The 20,375-nt window shown below is 34.7% G+C and overlaps 1 protein-coding gene across 3 annotated transcripts in view; it reads left to right on the forward strand.

Annotated features, from left to right (window-relative positions):
- Positions 1 to 19,768, forward strand: part of LOC121389006 (chromodomain-helicase-DNA-binding protein 8-like) — a 104,863-nt gene extending 85,095 nt beyond the window's left edge. For 2 of the 3 annotated variants that reach the window (XM_041520596.1, XM_041520597.1), the window contains exons 39-46: positions 57 to 132; positions 2,122 to 2,222; positions 2,991 to 3,062; positions 3,386 to 3,518; positions 4,426 to 4,595; positions 9,040 to 9,159; positions 10,376 to 10,480; positions 11,376 to 19,768. In XM_041520596.1, coding sequence (XP_041376530.1) covers positions 57 to 132; positions 2,122 to 2,222; positions 2,991 to 3,062; positions 3,386 to 3,518; positions 4,426 to 4,595; positions 9,040 to 9,159; positions 10,376 to 10,480; positions 11,376 to 12,686 — 2,088 coding nt within the window. In that variant the 3' untranslated portion in view covers positions 12,687 to 19,768. The remainder of the gene's footprint in view (positions 1 to 56; positions 133 to 2,121; positions 2,223 to 2,990; positions 3,063 to 3,385; positions 3,519 to 4,425; positions 4,596 to 9,039; positions 9,160 to 10,375; positions 10,481 to 11,375) is intronic. The other variant, XM_041520598.1, reaches the window with a different exon arrangement.
- Positions 19,769 to 20,375: the final 607 nt, after the last annotated feature.

Genomic DNA, 20,375 nt, shown 5'->3' on the forward strand with positions numbered 1-20,375 from the left:
ATTATATTATGTTATTAAAAATGGGATTGTTTAAATGAAATGTTTTCCATTTGTAGAATGAGGGATTGAAAATGACATTCCAGAAAAGAGGTCGAGGGAGGAGAAGAAAATATGACATATATCCTGAAAGAGGTAAACTGATTTTCCTGTAAACATTTTGGAAATTAAATACGGTTTACAAAAAAAAATTGTTTGGTTAAACAACACAACAAATAGCAGGGCTCACGCTGGCGGTAGCCAAATTAGCCATTGGCTAATTTTTACAAAAAATGGCTAATAAAATTTGCAAGTGGCTAAAGTTTTGGCTAAGCCATTTTCTGTCTTCTGGTGTGAACAAACGGTTACATAATCTATCCGACACCTCAAACATAATAATAATACCAAATATTCAATTAGCGTAATAGCGATCTCGCGACCGGTAACCAAAAAATGGTGTCATGCAGAATTCAGCGTAGGCCTTATAATGTTTGCTTATTTTAATGTCAATTTTAATACACATGCCAGTTCAGGGCCGAAAGACATGTAGGCTATCTCAAGGGCCGAGTTCAGCCAGACCGAGCGAAAACAAAATGTTCGCAAGACTGGTTTGTGCGCTTCACGTTAAACCAAATGGACATGACGAACACTAATCAAATAGTTTGCGAACGTTAGGAAGAACATTCGTTGGCTGAACTGAGGACAGCTCTCGGCGCGAATATATGTCACGCTTAAGAGTCAGCCGACACCCGTGTGTCGAGAGACATCGTTGCGGACATTAAACAATACGATTACACAAAAGTAAATCTTGATGTAAATTTGTAGAAAAACAATAGTTGTTCGCATTAATGAATACCTAACTGCAGTTTTTGTTTATTCCTTTGTCTTTGTTAATTTCATACCCATGGTCGAGAGCACGCATGCAGATCGCTATCGCGGGAAATGAACATGTGGAATTTATACAAATTGCAGTTAAACTTAAATGTACACTGAATAAAAGTAGTTTACAATAATCATATTTGTTAGATAATTTTAGCTATAAATTTGTAAGACTGAGGTGATATTTAATAAGTTAGCTGGATTTTAAAAAGACCACAAATTTTAATTTATTAACTTTTTTTTTTCTTTTTCTTTTTATATAAATAAATGGAGTATACTGTGAAGTCGGCATTCTTAGCCGAGGTATTTTGCAAGCAGAAATCATTACAAGCATTTAACACGACGCTGAAATCAACATCAACAACATGGCACAAATTATGAAATTGTTCGGGGTAGGGAATTTGATAGGTCCAAAAAAAAAAAAAAAAAAAAAAATCAAATTAACATATTAACATAAAGATTGCTATTTAAAGAAATAATGAGCTCTATATAAAAAAAGCTCTCAAATTTTTATTTGGGGAAAAAAGGAAGAAAAAAAAAAAAAACTACCCTCAATAAACATCCACCCACCCCCCATATTTCTGTATGTTTGTTAATTTAATGTCATAGGCCTTAGAAGTGGGTGTATGGGGTACTGACTTCAAACTCTGAAGATAATGCATAACCCCATCCCCACCCCACCCCACTCCTGCTGAAAAATCTAAGTAATATATTAACTGCCCCTACCCCAATTGAGGTTTTGTTATTCCTATTTATTCCAGTTTGTACACAATTAGCTGAAAAAGATACATTTTCATATTCATATACAAATACTCTATACAGTACTGCGTAAAACAAATTTGGCTAAAGCATTTTCAATATGGCTAATAAAAATTCCATTTGGCTAATATTTTGGCTACAGGTATTTTTGATCCAGGGTGAGCCCTGAAATAGGTAATTTATTTCTAAACTGATGAAAATTCTTTGCATGTTTTTCTAAACAAATCATAAAGTATGCCTAATGAGCCTGTCTGTTATGCAAATTGACAAATTGATTAAACATGATTTCAGTATGCAAAATGTACATGAAAAGTTAATTATTTTAATTTACTGGTTTTGTTTTGTTTTATCAACAGTTAAAATTGGGCAAGTGAATTTTTCACCATGGCCATTGAATTTTCAAATCCACTGGCCCCTTGGCAAGTGAATTAAAAAAAAATCTAGAACCCCTAAACATTTTTACACCAACTACATCTCCACTGATGTGTTATTTATAATTGTTTCCAGCTGCGCAGGTACAACAGTTGCTGAACCAGTCGGCTGCTAGTGCTGCATCCAGTGACAACGAAAGCCAGCCAGAACCCATGAATCTCTCTAGTAGTGTACCGGTGAGTATTTACAAGTCTGTGTATGCAGGCTACAGTTTATCTATTAATGAAACTGGCCCAAGTTTGCTGTTAAGATTTTCACAACCAACAGGTAAGGACTAAAATTACATATTCAGGGTTAGAAGAAAATTTTGCCAAATTATGTTTTTAAACTTTAAAAAAATGGAAGAAACCTATTTATTTTCTAATAAAATAACAACTATTACAGGAAATTATTTCGCGAGTGCCAGAGCTATAGTCTGTTCCACAGGGAATGCCTTTTTTAATAATATGGAATTTACTACAGGTTATTTATTTCTGAACTGATTGTTTTGTAACTTGCACACACAAATTTTATTTGTTATTTTCAAAACACTTACTTTTCATACCAAACTGAAATTATTAACAAAAAGACTTACAGAAGGATGGGACGACCTATAGTCCTGATAATAAGTACCGTAGGGGGTTGACTAATAAGAGAGACAGAAAATGACACCAAAAAAGATTACTGTTTTATTCTCTGTGTTTATACTGAAATGTAGTAATTTGACAAATTAATTTTTATAACTTTATTGAGGGGCATTAGATCAGCTTTGTTTTGTTTACAAAATGCGTCATGGAAAGACATTCTGATCTCGGAAACCAAGACAACAGTCCACACAACTAAACTAGTAACCATCATCATGAAGTTATGCATTTGAACAGTTTTAGGTCGACAGACAACTTACTAACAGGTATTTGATTTGTTTTGGCACAATATGTAATTTATTTAATATATGTGTTTTGCAGACCCCAAACGAGAGTATTCAGAATGGAGACAGTCCTAGTATGTTGGATGTTTCCCAAGTTTCTGCTAAACTTGTAAGTTTTTGATGATTTTCACGGGTGAAATGTTATGTTTGAAAGGTCATATGTCATAGCGCCCATGGTTTTCTAGGTAGAAATGCATTGTCATTTGAAATAGTTTAACCACCCAGCCTGAATGATCACTTTTTTTTTCATAGTACTAATAGCAAATATAAGTAACTAGCATCATGCTTTAATATCTAAGAATTGTTGAAAGATTTTATTCTTAATAAAATATTGACAGAAATGCAAAAACATTCAAAATTCACTGGATATTAAATTCAATTTCCTGATAAATAATTTTTTTAAAAGCTGAATTCTTGATTTAATTCAAATAGCTGGCAGATGGGCTGGTTCCTGAGCGGAAGCGCCGAGGACGAAAGCGTAAAGCTGAAAAATTGGCTGAGCTTGCTATGGCTGAAGCTCTTGCTAAACGTCACCAAGCTCGACTGCTGTCCAGTCTTGACCCAGGTAAGTTAAAACAACTGTTATTTGATGCAGGGTGGATTGTTTTTTTCATCAGTAATTTCCATTTGGCTTGACATCAAAAGAAACAAAAAAAATTCTGTTTTTATGAACGGTTTGTAAAACAAATTGGTGAAGATAAAAAGAAAACAATATTAAACAATAGAGACGAATGTGTTCTGCTTCATGGAGGAAAAAGGGTTGGGATGTAGCCCAGTGGTAAAGCGTTCACTTTATGTTCAGTTGGTCTAGGATCGATCCCTGTCGGTGACCTATTGGGCTTTTTCTCATTTTAGCCAGTTTACCAAGACTGGTGTATCAAGGCCATGTTATGTGCTATCCTGTCTGTGGGATGGTGCATATAAAATATCTCTTACTACTAATAGGAAAAAAGTAGCGGGTTTCCTATCTTAAGACTATAGGAGAATTTTACAAATGTTTAACATCCAATAGCCGATGAGAAGTCGATGTGCTCTAGTGGTGTCATTAAACAAAACAAACGTTTTTTCTCTTCTTTTTTTTCAGAGTATAAGAGTATAAAGCAGTTGAAAAAATATATGTTTATTCTTTGAAAAGCGATGACATTTAAGTCTTCACCAATAATGCACGTTAAAATAGAACAGGTTTGTTTTTAGTTTTTAAAACTTTAAAAACTGTTTAAAGATTAAAATGCATCTTCAGTGTTCGAGCTTAAAATTTTTGGCTAGTATCCCAGTTGGATACTAACATTTCAAAATCTAGTGTGCCACCTGAAAATTTAGTATTATATGGTATCCTGGTAGGATACTGGGTTCTTGAAGTCTGAAATTAAATTCTGGTATCCCCGGGATATCGGGATACCATTAACCTCGAACACTGATCTTAACAAGTTAGCTGGGGGTGATGTTAAACACTCGTTAATGTTGTTTTTCAGAGGGTCGAGTGCCTGTGATATGTATAGAGGATGGCAGTAGACTGACAGGTGAGGAGGCCCCCATGAAGAAAGATGCCGAACGCTGGCTCATGGAACACCCCAACTACATCTTGGACCAGCCCGATGATGAAGAGGAACCAGGGGAGATAACTCATCACGCTATTCCACCGGTATTCAATGGTGTTTTTCTTGTCGTATAACCAGTATCAGTAAGATGTCCATTCTTAATAATGTGGCATGCTGTGAAAAGTATTGTATTTTTCATTATGCATCCTTTGTAAGTAATGTTTTATATGCATCTATTGTAAAATGTGGCTGCATATATATTTTTTAGTATTGTATGTTGCAGTGTGATATTTAAACATTGGTGTCAGTAAAATTTATATTTAAGTACTAACCAAAAACATATTGGCTAAAATACATATCTATACCTGTATTGGCAAGCTAATCTAATACGTACTCTATGTAACATAGTGGATAAACAAAAATCCTAAGCTCTTTCATCTCTCCTGTCATCCTTTGTTCATTGTGGTTGACTAATGTAACAGTCTAACAAATAATGCTAAGTTGAATCATCAAATATTTTTAAGATTTTCAGTATAAATGTTTAACAATTTATAACTAAACCCCACTCACAAAAAGAAAAGAATATTTAAAATTAAATACCTGCCGCATATTTTACATCTGTTGGAAAATAGTGCTATAATAAAGCTGTTGAAGGTCCTGACCAGTGCCCCACAAATGGTACATCAAAGATTGTGGTCTGTAATGTTCTTTCTGTGGGAAAGATAACAGATCCTTTGCTGCTTTTATCATTAGGAGTGGCAGCAGTGAAGGCATGTGTGCAGAAAATTTGCAGGGGGTCTAGACCGACCAGCAAAGGTTTTTTTTTGTGTGTGTGAAATAAATTTAAAAAAGAAACTGTATCGAACCTAGTCGATGGGCCCATTGGGCTATTTCTCGTTCCTGCTAGTGCATCATGACTTGTATAACAAAGGCTGTGGTAAGTGATATCCTGTCTGAGATGGTGCATATAAAAGATCCCTTGCTACTAATAGAAAAATGTAGAGGGTTTTCTCTCTAAGATTATATGTCAGAATTACCAAATGTTTGACATTCAATAGCCGATGATGAATAAATCATTGTGGTCTAGTAGTGTAGTTATACACAAAAAAACACTTTAACTTAAAAAAAAAAATTCTTGTAGCTCTGCACACACATGCAGTGGGTTTCCTCTTTCTCAACCAAATGTCAAAAACACCAAATGGCCATAATTTAAAATGCGCTGAGGTATATGTAATACTGTGACCATAATAAAGCTAGGCTGTAATAAGAACTAAGAGATACTGGAGGGAGGCTGTGGGAATGACTAGATAGCTGCATGTTGTGTTTTTATTCTGCTTCACTTGGGTGTTGTTACTCCCACTGCTTTCCTTTGTTTTCTCAGTTCACTCTGTTGACCTTGCAGTGATGCCATATCAAGTACTTAACAAATATATATGTCCCTTCAGATGTTATTAGTCTAATTGGAAACTATACCCCAGTAATGGAGTGTTTGTTTAATCAACATAGTGAATTATTTCTACGTTGATAAAAAGAAGGGGGGAAAAAATTGGTTGATAGGTTGTAAATGCTAAAAACATAACCATACAGATGTCTATGCATGGAAACCTAACTTTAACTGAATATACATACTGAAATAATTAAAACTGAATATGTAATAATTAAAACTAGTTATGTTCCTATTAATCATATTAGTCCAGCATTGCTTGTTTTACCCAGCTGACCAATTCCAAGTAAAAATCTTTTGTTGGCTATGGCATTTACTTTCCAGTCCAGGGCTCAGTCGGTAGGGCACTTGCCAGAGGTGCCTTGGTCATAGGATCGAACCTCCTTGGTGGACCCATTCTCTGATTGGATTTTCCCCCATCCCATCCAGTGCCCCACAAATGGTATGTCGAAGGACGTGGTATGTACTGCCCTGCCTGGGAAAGTCAATATAAAAAATCCCTTGGCTGCTGCTAATGGAAACATGTAGCGGGTCTTCCTCTGAAGACGAGTAAAAATTATCAAATGTTTGATATCCAACAGTAAATGATGAATTAAACGCGCTCTCTCACAGATGGTTGACCTAATTATTGACCCAACAAGGTATTATATGACAATATATACATTTGATCTGTACCTAAAAGTACTTTATTGAACACCATATCACACTTATTATTGATATTTTATAAAAATAATTGAATTATGGGTACGGTCCATAATTCTGAGAAAAATAACAGCTGTTAGGAGTGCAGAGGTGTGACGTATTATTTTGAGTCATGTGATAGGCATTCCCTGAATAACTGCAGTTTCAAAACGATTTACCAAGCTTGTGTAACGAGAACGCTTGACTGTCTTCTGCGACGTAATGTAAATAGAAAAACAACAACAATGAAAATAAGTTATTAAAAAATAATAAAAACAGGTACTGAATGATAATAAGCTTATACATTAATTTATTTTAGTAACAGAAGCATGTCGTCGACAATCCCGAATAGTTAGGCCTTTGCATCTATAGGTAAATTTATCGTTAGTCATACGCAAAAAACTCAACATCTGGATCATGAACACCTTTATTTTCCACCTTGTCAGATTCATTATCATGCAAAATATACCATAACAGCTGACTTGGGATAGGAATTGTTACATTTTTAAAGAATACTCTGAAGTAGACGGTGTTTATATACGATGTGACTATATATATGAAGGCCCTGTATATAGCCTCCACTAATGAGGGCTGGCTATATTAACAGCAAAACTGTATCTAGGTGGTTGATAAGTACAGGTATTTGATTGATCCATATTACCGAACCATCTGGAACAGGAGGAATACATACTAAGTACTGTACGAACAGTGCATTTTCTGAACAGGGGAGGGAGTGGGGAAGTATATGAATTTAGCGGACCCTTTTGTGTACGTTTTCCATAGATATATGAATAGCGTCATATTGATATGTCACTACGGTATTAACAAAAAATTAATAATAATAAATAAATAAGTAAATAAATTAATAATAATAATGATGATGATGAATTAATAAATAAAACTATTACAAATTATCAGCTGCTGAGGTAGATTAACTGAAAGAGAAACTAACTACTGACAGTACACAAACTTAACAACAGGGTTTGAACTTAATAATTTTTCACGGAGTGCAATTTGGAGGCTGCTTATGTAAATTATATAAAAAAAAGAGTTAATTTTACAGCAAATAAATATGACTAAAAGGTTATTTTGCTGTATTTAGTCACATTTCAAATGCTAAAAAATTGTAAGGGGCAATAAAACTCAAAATAATTGTTTTTTATAGGTTACTAGTAAAGCTGAGACCACTCCCGGGTCCCCCTCTAAATTTATGTAATGTTTCTGTAACGAACGCCCCCACCCCACCATGACGTGATTTTACCAACATTATAATACATGTAATAATAATAATAATAATAATAATAATAATACACAATTATTATTACTAATACTACTATTACTACTACTACTATTACTACTACTACTACTACTATTACTATTATTATTAGCCTACTACTACCTTTTTGGAGTGGAGGGGCGAGTTTTTTTTATCTGGAGGAGTTTTGGCTATAAAAATGCAAGATTAACGTGTGTGCGCGCACACACAAACGGCAGACTGAACTTGTCCCTGCACGTAGAACTGGATTCAACTGGGTTAAGTAATAATTAGCCAACCTTTGGACGACAAAACATGCAACAGTACACTGTTGTTTTTTTACGCTATACATTAAAACCGAAATACCACTTTGCGAACCAGTCAAAATAATTTGCACACACACCTGATAATAATAATAATAATAATAAATGGTGAGTTCATGTTCCGACTGTTTATTATTTTATTTCAGTGTATTCGCGGTTATTTTTGTCATGAAATAATATATTTTTTATTATTTGCCATGTATATAGCCGGCCCTCATTTCCCAAGTCTCTATACACGGCGATCGTTTATATAAAATCCAAAAATACATTATATGGTTGTCGTATTATATAGCCTCATCACTACGAGTCTGTTTTTCCATATTTTAAATGTCTCATTTAAAGAAGAGTTCCAAATTTTAAAACTGAATTGTGTCATGGAATTCCCTCGATCGTAGTTCAATTAAAATGTTTTGGATCATACAATAACAGGTTTGGTATTCCATTTATAATACATATTTAGAGAAATAAGGCCCACTAAATCCATGATTGAGCTCCTTTAATCAATGTGCTCTATTTAATCAATGTGCTCTAGTGGAGTTATTAAGCAAACTGAACTTTAACTTTACTTTCCTGTCTAAAGTGTATAATGCTGTTTCTTAGTAGGATGTGACTATGTGACAAAAACAGATTAGCCAATATAATAGTAAAATGAATATAATAGTAAAATGGTCTGATGGGTTTTAAAAAATATTCTTTTTCTCTTGTAAACTGATGACTGATAACCAATGTCCACGAGGTTCCCATCACTAATAAAATCGGAGATCAATGCATGCATGACCTGCATGGCTCATCCACTTCATTGTGTGCATTTTAGTATGCTATTTTTGCATTGTCCCGCATTTCAGGAGCTCTTTGAAAAACCGCGCAGGGGGCGCCGACCAAAGTTAGACCCACGGATGCTGGATTTAGGTACTCTTACAGGCGAAGAAAACGTCTCGGTTATCGACCGAGAGTCTGGCAAAAAGGTGAGAAGACCGGTCAGAGGCAGATATTGGCTACAGTCCATCTGTTGGGAGGACAACTGTATAGAGCAGGAGTCTTCAGAAATATGTGTTTTTAATGTTATTCTGCTAACCTAACAGTATAGTCATAACTTGGGGTTTACTAGAGGAAACAACTTGGCATGCTTTGTATGCACTGTATCGTTTCTAACAGTGGAATATGGTGTCTGCATTATTAATTGTGTAATCTTTAATAATCTTCTGTCGTTAAATAACAGTTGTCTAACTGCTTTTTATTCTGTTGTCATACTGTATGAAGAACATTTTCTTTCTTAGTTTGCATTATGTATTACCATGAGACTGTATTTTTAAAACATCATTTGTTGAAGCTGTGTGTGATCCAACAATGTTCTTGTAACCGTTAGTGAACTTTTGTTATGTACAGCAGTTAATAGGGCACATTTGTATCCATAATTTGTGTGTTTTAGTTTTAATATTGCTTTTGTGTTGTATGTGCATGGTGTAATATTTTATTCTGTAAATGTCCTGTCATTCATTGTCAATTATTAATATTGCATTGACAGTCTGTAATATAATTTTAGAGATAGATTTTAGACTACCACTTACCATTGCATGTTCATAGATGGAATGTTGAATATATGGTAACTTGAAAACAAGTAATATTTATTGTAACCTGAACGACTGGTAAAAATTTCCCAACTCAGAATAATGATCAACGGCTCACCTTGATTTTGTTCATGGCAAAGACGGCCCTAGTTTGCCTCATTTGAGTTATGAGAGTGCGACGTAACCCAGTGGTAAAGCGGTCGGTTTGGGATTGACCCCCTTTAGTGGGCCTATTGGGCTATTTCTCGCTCCAGCCAGTGCACCACGACTGGTACATCAAAGGCAGTGGTATGTGCTATCCTGTCTATGGGATGGTGCATAAAAAAGATCCCTTGCTGCTAATCGAAAAGAGTAGCCCATGAAGTGGAGACAACGGGTTTCCTCTCTCTCAATATCTGTGTGGTCCTTAACCATATGTCTGACGCCATATAACCATAAATAAAATGTGTTAGTGCATTGTTAAATAAAACATTTCCTTTTATTTGGGTTATTTTCCCTGTTTATCAAATGCTTCCCCTTATCATTGTAGCTGTAGTTAAAAAAAGTACTAGGGGATCGTCAAGCAAACATTCCTTTTTCTACCCTTTGTTTCAAGTATTGAATTTGTTTTCAGATCACTGGAGCGAAAGCTCCTCCATTACGACACTTGGCGGAATGGTTGGAGAAGAATCCAACATACGATGTGGAAGCTAAATGGGGAGAGCTTGTTCGAGCAAAGGTTAGATGCATGCTGCTTTTATTAGAGGATTTTTCAGAATTCATCTCATAGAGGGAAGGGAGTCTCCATAATTAGTTTATGCTGGGTGGTTCAGCCACATATCTGATTTATTACATACTTGGTTACAATGAAAACATTGGGGATTTAGGTGGGTTTTTTAAATTGTTGGTGGCAAGTGTATATATTGATTTGTGTCCCGTTTCCACCCACCAGCACCCCCACCCCCACCCAAAGTGTGAGAAATTCTGTTATGACCTTAATACTTGACCCCGACCACCTCAAATTACGTGGTTTTTGCTTGTGTTTTGGTATCTTCCAACATACACCCCAAACCCTTTCTGGTTGTCAGCGAAGTAAAACTATGACAGAACAGACTACCTATCGAAATAGATGAAATAACAATTAACTTTATATTATAGTTGAAAAAAACCTTGTACTCTGAATGCAGCTTAATGGTAGAACTACTTTTAGAGATAAGTGGATTGTAAGACTGAATCCATTCAATCAAGCCTTTTGTTTATTTCCCATTCCAGCCCTTGCTTTATGGCTGACAATCAATGTGCTATTTGAGTAAGTATATGTAAAAGAAGTCTTGCAGCTTACAGGAAGGAGTAGCCTTAGTGGGGAAATGGGTTTCATTTCTGGACCAGAGTGGAGCAGATACTCTGTGGTAGAGACTAGCTAGTGAACAATATGCTGGGTGTCCTTACACAGCTTTCATTTCATCTGTGTCCTAGTCCTTTATTCGGTGTGTTCAATTATTTCATCAGCCAAGTAGATAACTTCTCATTAAGATGCATTAAGAAATGTTAGAGGAAGGTGGTGTAAATTTTGTACATTTGAAATTTTTGTTTTCTGTGATGTAAAAACCAGTATTTATGTTTTTGTTTTATAGGGTAGTTTGCCAAAGAGCATGGACTCGAGAATCCTGAAGTCTTCTGGTCGAGGTCGCAAGTCTCGCGACAGCATGCTCCACCCATCATTTCTAGGTGAAATGGCATACCCTGGCTCGCTGTCAGCTATGGCTGGCTTCCCTGTCACTGCAGGACTGATGGGTGCCTTTCCCAAACTACCTCTCAACATGCCTTTTGGTGCACTGCCAAACCTTGCTCTGCCAAACCCAATGTTAAGCCTGGGTGGTTTGGGCTTGCCTGGATTTCCTTTGACATCGGCTTTAACGAAAACCACGGACAGTGATGGAAAAGATAAAACATCGGGCGACAAAGATGGTGACGTGAAGTCTGATCTTTCGAGTACATCGTCGCCACATCCGTCATTCCCATCATTCTATTACAATCCGCTAATGTACAATCCATTGCTGGCAGCCCAAGGGCTGCCAGGCTTTCCCATTCCAACTAGTCTATCGGCCTCACTTGCCGGTCTTGTCAACCCGGGTGCCATTAATGGGCGACTTGAATCTGAGGAAGATGAAGAACAGCGGTTGGAAAAAGAAACGCTGGAGAAAATTAAGGAATTCTCACATAAAAAGGCGAAATTGTCAAACTACGAATCGGGTGAAAAGTCGCATTCGTTGCAACGCAAATCAGATGATCACAGATCTCATTCGTCTTCAAGTAAAGGAGATCGCCACCATTCTAAGTCAGAAACCAAAGCAGAGGACTTGTCAATGAAAAAGAGACATTCACATAATTCCACATCAGAAGTGAAAGCCCCACTCATAGTGCCTACACGTACACCATCGCTAGTTCCACAAGAAGAAGCGACCGATCTCTCGATAAAAACTAAAACAAAACACATACTCAACACAGACAATCTCAAAGTTATAAAAGACTTGAAAATTAAAAAGTCCAAATCAAAAATGTTTAGTTCCTCTAAGCTCAGCAAAATCGTGGATTCTTTGAAAGACAAAGTGATGAAAATTGAGAAACGAGAAAAACCGAAAGAGACAATGGGTTCAGAACATTCGGCGAAACCAGTGATGAAACATTCTGAGGAAACTAAGCAGACGAAGGAAAGTAGACCTTCTAAAGAAGCTAATAATTCAAATGAAACTAAGGAAAGTAGACATTCAGCAAAAACTAAAGAGTTGAAGGAAATAAAAAATTCTGAGGAAACTAGAGAGTTGAAGGAAATAAAAAATTCCGAGGAAACTAGTGAAGTGGGTTGTGATAATCTTGACAATGCTGCCAAAACGACTAGTCCAAAGGCTGTAAACAAATCAGAAAGCAACAAATCATCCTCGTAAAAGGTGGAAGGCATTTTAGTTCTTTTTCCACACAGACATTTTTTGTGATAATGTCTATAAACTGGGATGAACAAGTGGATTTAGTGTTGGATTGAAACTGTTAACTTGGCTTCTTTTACAGTCTTTGATTAAGCATTCGATATGGTCCGATAAGATTGCTGCATTGATCTGATGATGGCTAAGGTAACCAGTCACCATCAGTTACATGAAGGCTGTTAACTGGTGTCTTGAACAGTCTTTGAATTAGATTTAATGGTGATGATTAAAGATAGCCAGGCATGTTGTGTAAAAAAAAAACTAAGTGTAATTTGCCCTGTCATTGAAATTAAGGCACTAAAGTCTCAGGTGTTGTTTTGTGAATTTGAGGTGTGGTCTGTAAAGTAAATTAAATGTCTTTACACATCTTGTATTGGAGAGATATAGTCTGTAAATAAGAGTCGGGCACATGTTGTAAATTAGCAACTGTAAACTGCAGCGCAGTGCAGTCTGGAGTTTGAGGTGTACTTTTTGTTGTTTTCTTAAAAAAGTCACAGGTTTACTGCTGAAGACCATATTGCTTGCTTCCAAGGTGGTTTACTTTGAAAAGTTGGAAGAAAACTGACAAAATAGCTGGATTTGTATGAGGTCTCTTTCAGTTACTTTTCACATGAACAAGTCAGTTTCCCAAAGATAGAATGGTAAAAAACCTGAATGAATCTCAGGCATTAACCAGTTTCATTTTGTTACAGGCATTGACCGGTTAGATATCATTTGTCACAGGCATTGACCAGATATCATGTTGTCACAGAATGTTTAGTCATTCATATGTAGTTGTTCATGTTCACAAATATACTGATGTAGTTTTTGAAACAAAAGATTTACAAACAAAATTAATGTGTGTGTGTGTGTGTCAGTATGTTGGTATGTGAATTGTACCAAGCTATTGGCCTGTTAATTTACTGAATATTAGTATTAATCTTGTGGTGTTGTGAGCGTCACATATGCTCCTTGAAGAGTGATTGTAAAAATTGTTGTTATTGTACAGTACACCCAAGTTGGTGATGATTCCAAAAGAACTGAAAATGATAAAAGATCTCCATGAATTTTTTTTTTTAATTTTTGATAAACTGTTTTAAGAACGTTGAGCACAGGGTATATGGAATACGATAACTCCATACTTGGCCCATGTTTGTAAAACAAATTTAAAAAAAATCTTTAGCGGATAGTGACTGTTTTAGATTGAATGTCACTGCTGTGACATTAGAAATTAGACTGAATGCTCAACTTATATCATGCTATCACATTTTGATTTCTTTTGCTACAGTGTTAAAATGTGAACTCCCTAAGTTGAGCTGTAAGTTTAAGATTGTAAAGCCCACTTTCTCAATCATGATTCTCAATTAAGTAAAATTTCGACCACTTAGATTTTATGGTTCGTGTAAGTATAAACTGAAATAAAGTGCATACTTTCTTATGACTCTGCTGCCATGTATTTTTCAGTTTATTCTTGAATCAGCTGACAAAAAAATAATCTAGATTTTGAATTTTCACTTGAATTGTGCATTATAGCCGAAATTTGAATGAGAAATTGGGCCTAAAAGTTTTACAATCATGGGTCATGGTTATCTTCCAGACTCGACTGTTCCCTGCCTTGACAAACAGATGAAATACCTCAGTATTATACTGCTGTTCTCCCTCTATGCATCACTCGTGTTCCTGTCTGTTTCCCTTCCAGCAGTAGGAGCACATTCAAATATTTAATAAATCCCAGTTTCATGTTGTAGTATTCGCTTTGAATATTTTCATTGTGGCTGTACTAAAAGATATTTTTCCATGGCTAATGTAATGCCTGTGTTCTTAGGTTGCAGATTTTTTTTTTTTTTTTTTTTTTTTTTTTTAAAGGATAAAAAACAATTAAGATAATGTTGCAGGGATGATTTTGATTTTTTTTAAATGTGTATCTCAGAGTTTAATGATGTATTTTTTATAATTTGAATTTATTTATAATGTTCATTTTATAAACTTTATTAATAATCATGCATCAACAAAAATGTGACATGTTTAGAGATTATGTATGTGAGATTAAAACAAGATAATGAAATTGTTTTAAATGAAGAATTTTTAGGGTTATATTCAAATACATTTGAGTGATTAATTATGTGTCATATAAAGTATTGGTCATTATTATTGACTGTTCAAACTGCAAACTGAGGTATATTTTTGAAGTTTTTCTCTCCAAAATTTATATGAACCTTTTGAGGAATTTTTCAAATTTTAATGTTCTGTTTCATATGCATTTGTAATATAAAAGTAATAATTTAACTGTTTTGAAACCTGTATTATGCCACTAGCTTCTTTCAGTAATTTTATAATTGTATATAAAGGCAGTTTCAGTCTGCTCAGACAAATTTAATTTTTATGAAGAATGCTTCTGTGGTTTTGGGCAATTTTTTTTTAACATCACAGTGGATTGCTTTGAGAAAACGTTTCGAGTTTAGAACATATGAAGCTGGGTGCATTAATTATTCTACTGTATATAACTACCATGGGATGTATTTTGCAGTCTCGTAACATTTGTTTGGCTTTGTATATTGCTTGAAAAATAAAAACACTGGTCTCAGGGCATATTTACTGTATCTATATTTTTAACATGAATGACTAGTATTTATTGAAATAGTCAAGTACATGTTGTTGTTTTCAAATGGGCCAATCAGTGCAGGAGGCGGATGTTTCCAGATTTAATTACTACCGGTATTTCATCATGGCACAAGGTTTTTTTTTCACGAAATGGTCATAGTGCTAGAATTATTGTGGCTACTGTTGGGATTATATGTTATAAACTATGCCATATGATCTGGTTTTAAGCTGTCGTTTCTTAAATCGCATTTGTGATTTAAAAGTTAATTTAGCAAAGATAACAATGATTTCACGAAAAAAATTACTAAGCTCAATGTTACTAGAAATAGTCTACAGATTTGTTTGGATCAAATTCGCCAAATTGCTATTAAGTTTTCATATTAATGTGTCAGTGAAGAAATTTTTGCTGTACTTAATACATTCGTATTATATAGTAACTTATACATGGAGAACCAAACTGCTTATTTTGATGCCGTATACAGTTGTTATAAGTTAAGTGAATGTTTACAATCGATCTAAAGCAATTGCCATTGACTAACAAAATTGAAATTTAAAAAAGTAGTGATATGAAAATTTAATATTTGAAGAAAAAAGACTTATGTAAACACTAGTATTAACTTTAAGTTATTTTAAAATGTATGTGATTGGTTCGTCTTATTTCAGTGTTACCTTTCATACATATTTATTACTCATTTGATTGAAATAGCTTTAACAAAACTTACTCAGATTTCCAAAGCCAATCTACATTTCTGAGAAGTCTCAAAATGTTAGTATCCAAGTCCTTAAGAATCTATCACAAAAGATTTTATAATTTCATAAGTTTTTACAATTGGCCAAAAGCTGCTTTATGGGACAGCTGTAAACCTTGCATATGACAAACATAACATTGACCATACGTGACTACAGTTGGTTACTCCTATGATCATTTTTGTGAAACCAGTGCCCAGATCGATTTTTGGGTGGCAAGTGTAAGTTAAGCTGTTCCTCCTTTGGGACAATTGATGCATAGAATTTGACCAAAGTGACCATCGTGTTGATGAATTCTAGTGGTCAGTGTAAACCAGAGCTCATAACATTCTTCATCCACAGTTGATTTATCGTATTTAATGTGTTGTGTTGATACTCACAATCTCATGATTTAATTGGATCTTACCGACCACTCCACCTGTCTCGGTTAGTAGCAACGCCAATGTTATTCTGTGACCAGATGACCTTTCATTTGACCAATCAAGGGGCAGGATATAGCTTAGTGGTAGAGTGCTCCCCCGAGGTGCAGTAGAATTGATTGCACATCCGAACCATTGCCCTGCGACTGGTTCATGGTATGTACTATCCTGTCTGTGGGAAAGACCATATAAGACTACTTGCTGTGTTTTGGTAGGAGAAGTAGAGGGAAAATGTCATTAGTTGAAGGTCAGGTTAAAGAGAGAACAAAATTTTCCACATTCTTTTGTTTTTGACCTTGGAAAATATTGCTTGCATACCCGGTAAATCTGTCTGAGTTATGGGGTTTTAAATAAGGTCACCAGGATACAGTGTTATTGGCTCATGTCAGATCTACGGGAAACCTCCAATATTGTCGAGTGTCATGTTTTCATCACCTCGTCATTGTGTTATGTCATTACATTGCCTTATGAGTTGAGTTTTCTATCATATCATTTGACTGGACTCTGAATGTGATAAGGGCATTCTGTTGATTAAAATAAGCATTACATCTTTTGTTGTAATCATTATATAAATGCAAAACTTGCTATTGTACTTGTGTGTTTATTGTTTCTGTACAGAGTTGAAACGTAACATAAAACTGTAGTGGCCAACAGGGATAGTTAAAAAAAGAAAAATGGAAAAAACTGTTATTTGCCCTTAATAAATCAACTAGCTCTCAAATTATTATTTTAAAAGTTGACCTTACTAGTGGTTACAAGAAACAAAATGGTGAAGTTATTGTATCACATTTTTGTGTTGGAAACATTTGCATCTTGTAAAATTCATGGTCAACCATTGGACCATCTTTCTAAAATTAGTAGTCATTAAAGGTCACCTTGGGCAACCAGTCGACTGCCAGTTTGAACCTTGTATGTACTAACTATAGAAAATTGGAGAAATAGCATGCCTCTGGTTTTGTTTTTATTTTTTAATTTTTGCAGTTTTATATATTTTGTCGGAATAAATTAGTTTTGATTTGCTGTATTGTCAAGTGTAATGTTCTCAGTTGAGAGTTAACATATTGGAATGTTTTGGTTAGTTGGTCTTATTTTAACTTAAAATAACACAATTTTGGCACACCAACTGGGAAATATAAAAGTTTTTTTTTTTTTATTACAAATATGAAAATAAATAATAAAAATCTTAATTTTTATTTGTGAAGATTAATTCACTGCAGCTTTTCTTTAACTTGCTGAATCATTTGAATGTTTGCTCAAGATGAATCAAGCGGGTATGCTATATAACTGAGCAAAACTGTAAATTATTATATATATAATAAACTTTGTAGTCTTGATACGTTACCAAACTTTTCACCATTATCTGACATTCTTCAAAGCAAATGTGTGTGCATCTGTGTGTGTGTTTTACATGGGTTATACAGTTTGTGAATTATTCATATTCTATTTATTTTTATGCTTATTATCCAATTACGGTTGAAACTGTCCTGGACCCCGAAATGGGGCCCTGGACATACGTGTTTGTTCTCTGGGCTGTCCATCCGGAACAGAGGTTAACACTGAATTAATATAGTGAATCTTGTTCCTTTCAAATCATGTTACATAACAATACAAATTTGTTTCATCATCTGTTCTTCATTGTCATTCTTTCACCCTTTGTTTGATTGCAAGTGATTGCAATTCAGATTTAAAACAAAACCATGTATGTGTATTTAAGTCACAGCCTGAGTACCTTAATTTTTTTTAGGAAGGTGGTCCTCCAGTGCATTTGTTTTTTTTCTCACTATTCTGGTGTCAAAAAACCCCCAATGCTGTGTAGAATATAGATATTTTTCTTTTGTTGTATTTTATTTCCAGTCTGTAAATGATTCCTGGTAGTGTGAGTTTCTTATTTGCAACCATTTAAAACTTTGTACTGTGTAACTTATGTGGATATTGTACATTCCTTTTGTGTATCTGTATGTTTCATCAACTAGACAGTTTGTCGCTGACTCATTTTGTGAGCAAATAAAACAGTTTGTAATATTAGTAAAAATTGAAGGGTGATTTGCATTTTTGGATGTCAGACTTGAGTTTTACAAGAAAAATCTTACTATTATTTAATTTGTTTTTTAATTTTATTATTAATTTTTGTTTGTTTGTTTTGGAGCGAAGATATGTATGTTTAAAAATATTTCAAAATTAATTACCGGGTGTGTGTACATAATTTTTAAAATTGAGGAATTTTGACCGATTCCAACCATTCAACCATTCATGCAATAACGTATGTATACATGTGATGATTGACTTAATATTTTACAATATCCCAGCATAAACAAAAATGAGAATGTAATAATAGGCTTAACACTTGTAAATAAAATCTTTCAGTCCTAGTCAAAGTTATTGATCATCTAGAAATGCATTCATTAATTTTCATCTCATGATATACACCATAGTCTATTTTTTTGAAACTATAATGTAAAAATTCCAAAATGACTGTCTGTCTGCACCAACGGGTGGCTTTTATATAAAGAGAAATCATGCACATTTAATTTTGATAAACAGGTGGTGGTTATATAAGGTGATCTATATATAGAGAAATACCACATACATGATCTGTGTTCGAAAATGTTCTGCTACAGAGAACCTGTTCCTAAATGTTTCAAAAAGCTGAGAATGTGTTCCCATTGTTAAATCCCACACTAACTCACATGGTGATGTGACGAGAATGCGTTTTTTTCTCGTTCGCACATGCACTTTTGAATACAAGGTTGTGTGCAGAAGGTATTTTATCAGACATGCCCTTTCATAGACAGGTGGTTGTTGTACAAAGGGTTCACAACTGCATGCATTCAGACATTTGTCTATGTGTGTGGGTTTATACTGGTGAGAAGTTATAGGAGGGTCAAGTTATACTTCCCCATAATACATTAGAGAAAGGAATGGGTTTTGACACCCGAAAACCCTCCCCCTGCATCCGCCTAACCATGTTTAACTTGAATTATTTGCTTGTTAAATGAGTTGCCGACATCAACTGTTTTGCATACTTGATAACAGGTCATATCATTTTCATGTTGCCCACATTGATAAGATACCTCACTCACTCCATACAATTGAGTGTATGCAAGTAAAACATCTTCATAACTTATTTTTCATGATAAATTATTCACTGACCAATTAATTTATCTGGAGCTGATTTAAAAAAAAAAAAATACATGGTTGAATGGTTTCATTCCCTGTGTGATCAGCTTGTGTGTATTTATTGGAGGAGAAAAATTTTGTATGTATACTTATTTTTATTAAAATATGGCTTTGGTGTTAAAATAGTTGTTTTCTTTTTATTTCCTTCTTAGACCTAAAGCACACTGGAGTTAGGTTTGGGTCTAGCAAGTGTGGCAAAGACCATGTCTGGTGTATTTTCACATCTAGGTCATCTGTAACTTCTACTTGTTGGGGGCGGGATGTAGCCCAGTGGTAAAGCACATGGGTGATGCGCAGTCAGTCTTAAGATCAATCCCCATTGGTCGGCCCGTTGGGCTATTTCTTGTTTCAGCCAGTGCACCGTGACTGGTATATTAAGGGTTGTGGTGTGTGCTATCCTGTCTGTGGGATGGTGCATATAAAAGATCCCATGCCACTAATGGAAAGATATAGTGTTTTTTCTCTCTAAGACTATATCAAATGTTTGACATCCAATAGCCAATGATTAATAAATGTGCTCTAGTGGTGTCATTAAACAAAACAGACTTTTAACTGTTACTTGTTATCATTATGTATTCCCTTTAGATTTACATGTATATTCTATAAACATCAACAATAATTAAGAGAATTCCACATTGATTAATATATCTTTCCTTTTGTTCCTTTAGGAAAAAGAAACGAAAAAGAAGTTATGTTTCAAATTGTGCAGTCTGATAGCACGTTCTATACC

This window comes from Gigantopelta aegis, chromosome 14 (assembly GCF_016097555.1).
Source record: "Gigantopelta aegis isolate Gae_Host chromosome 14, Gae_host_genome, whole genome shotgun sequence".
Classification (NCBI taxonomy): domain Eukaryota; kingdom Metazoa; phylum Mollusca; class Gastropoda; order Neomphalida; family Peltospiridae; genus Gigantopelta; species Gigantopelta aegis.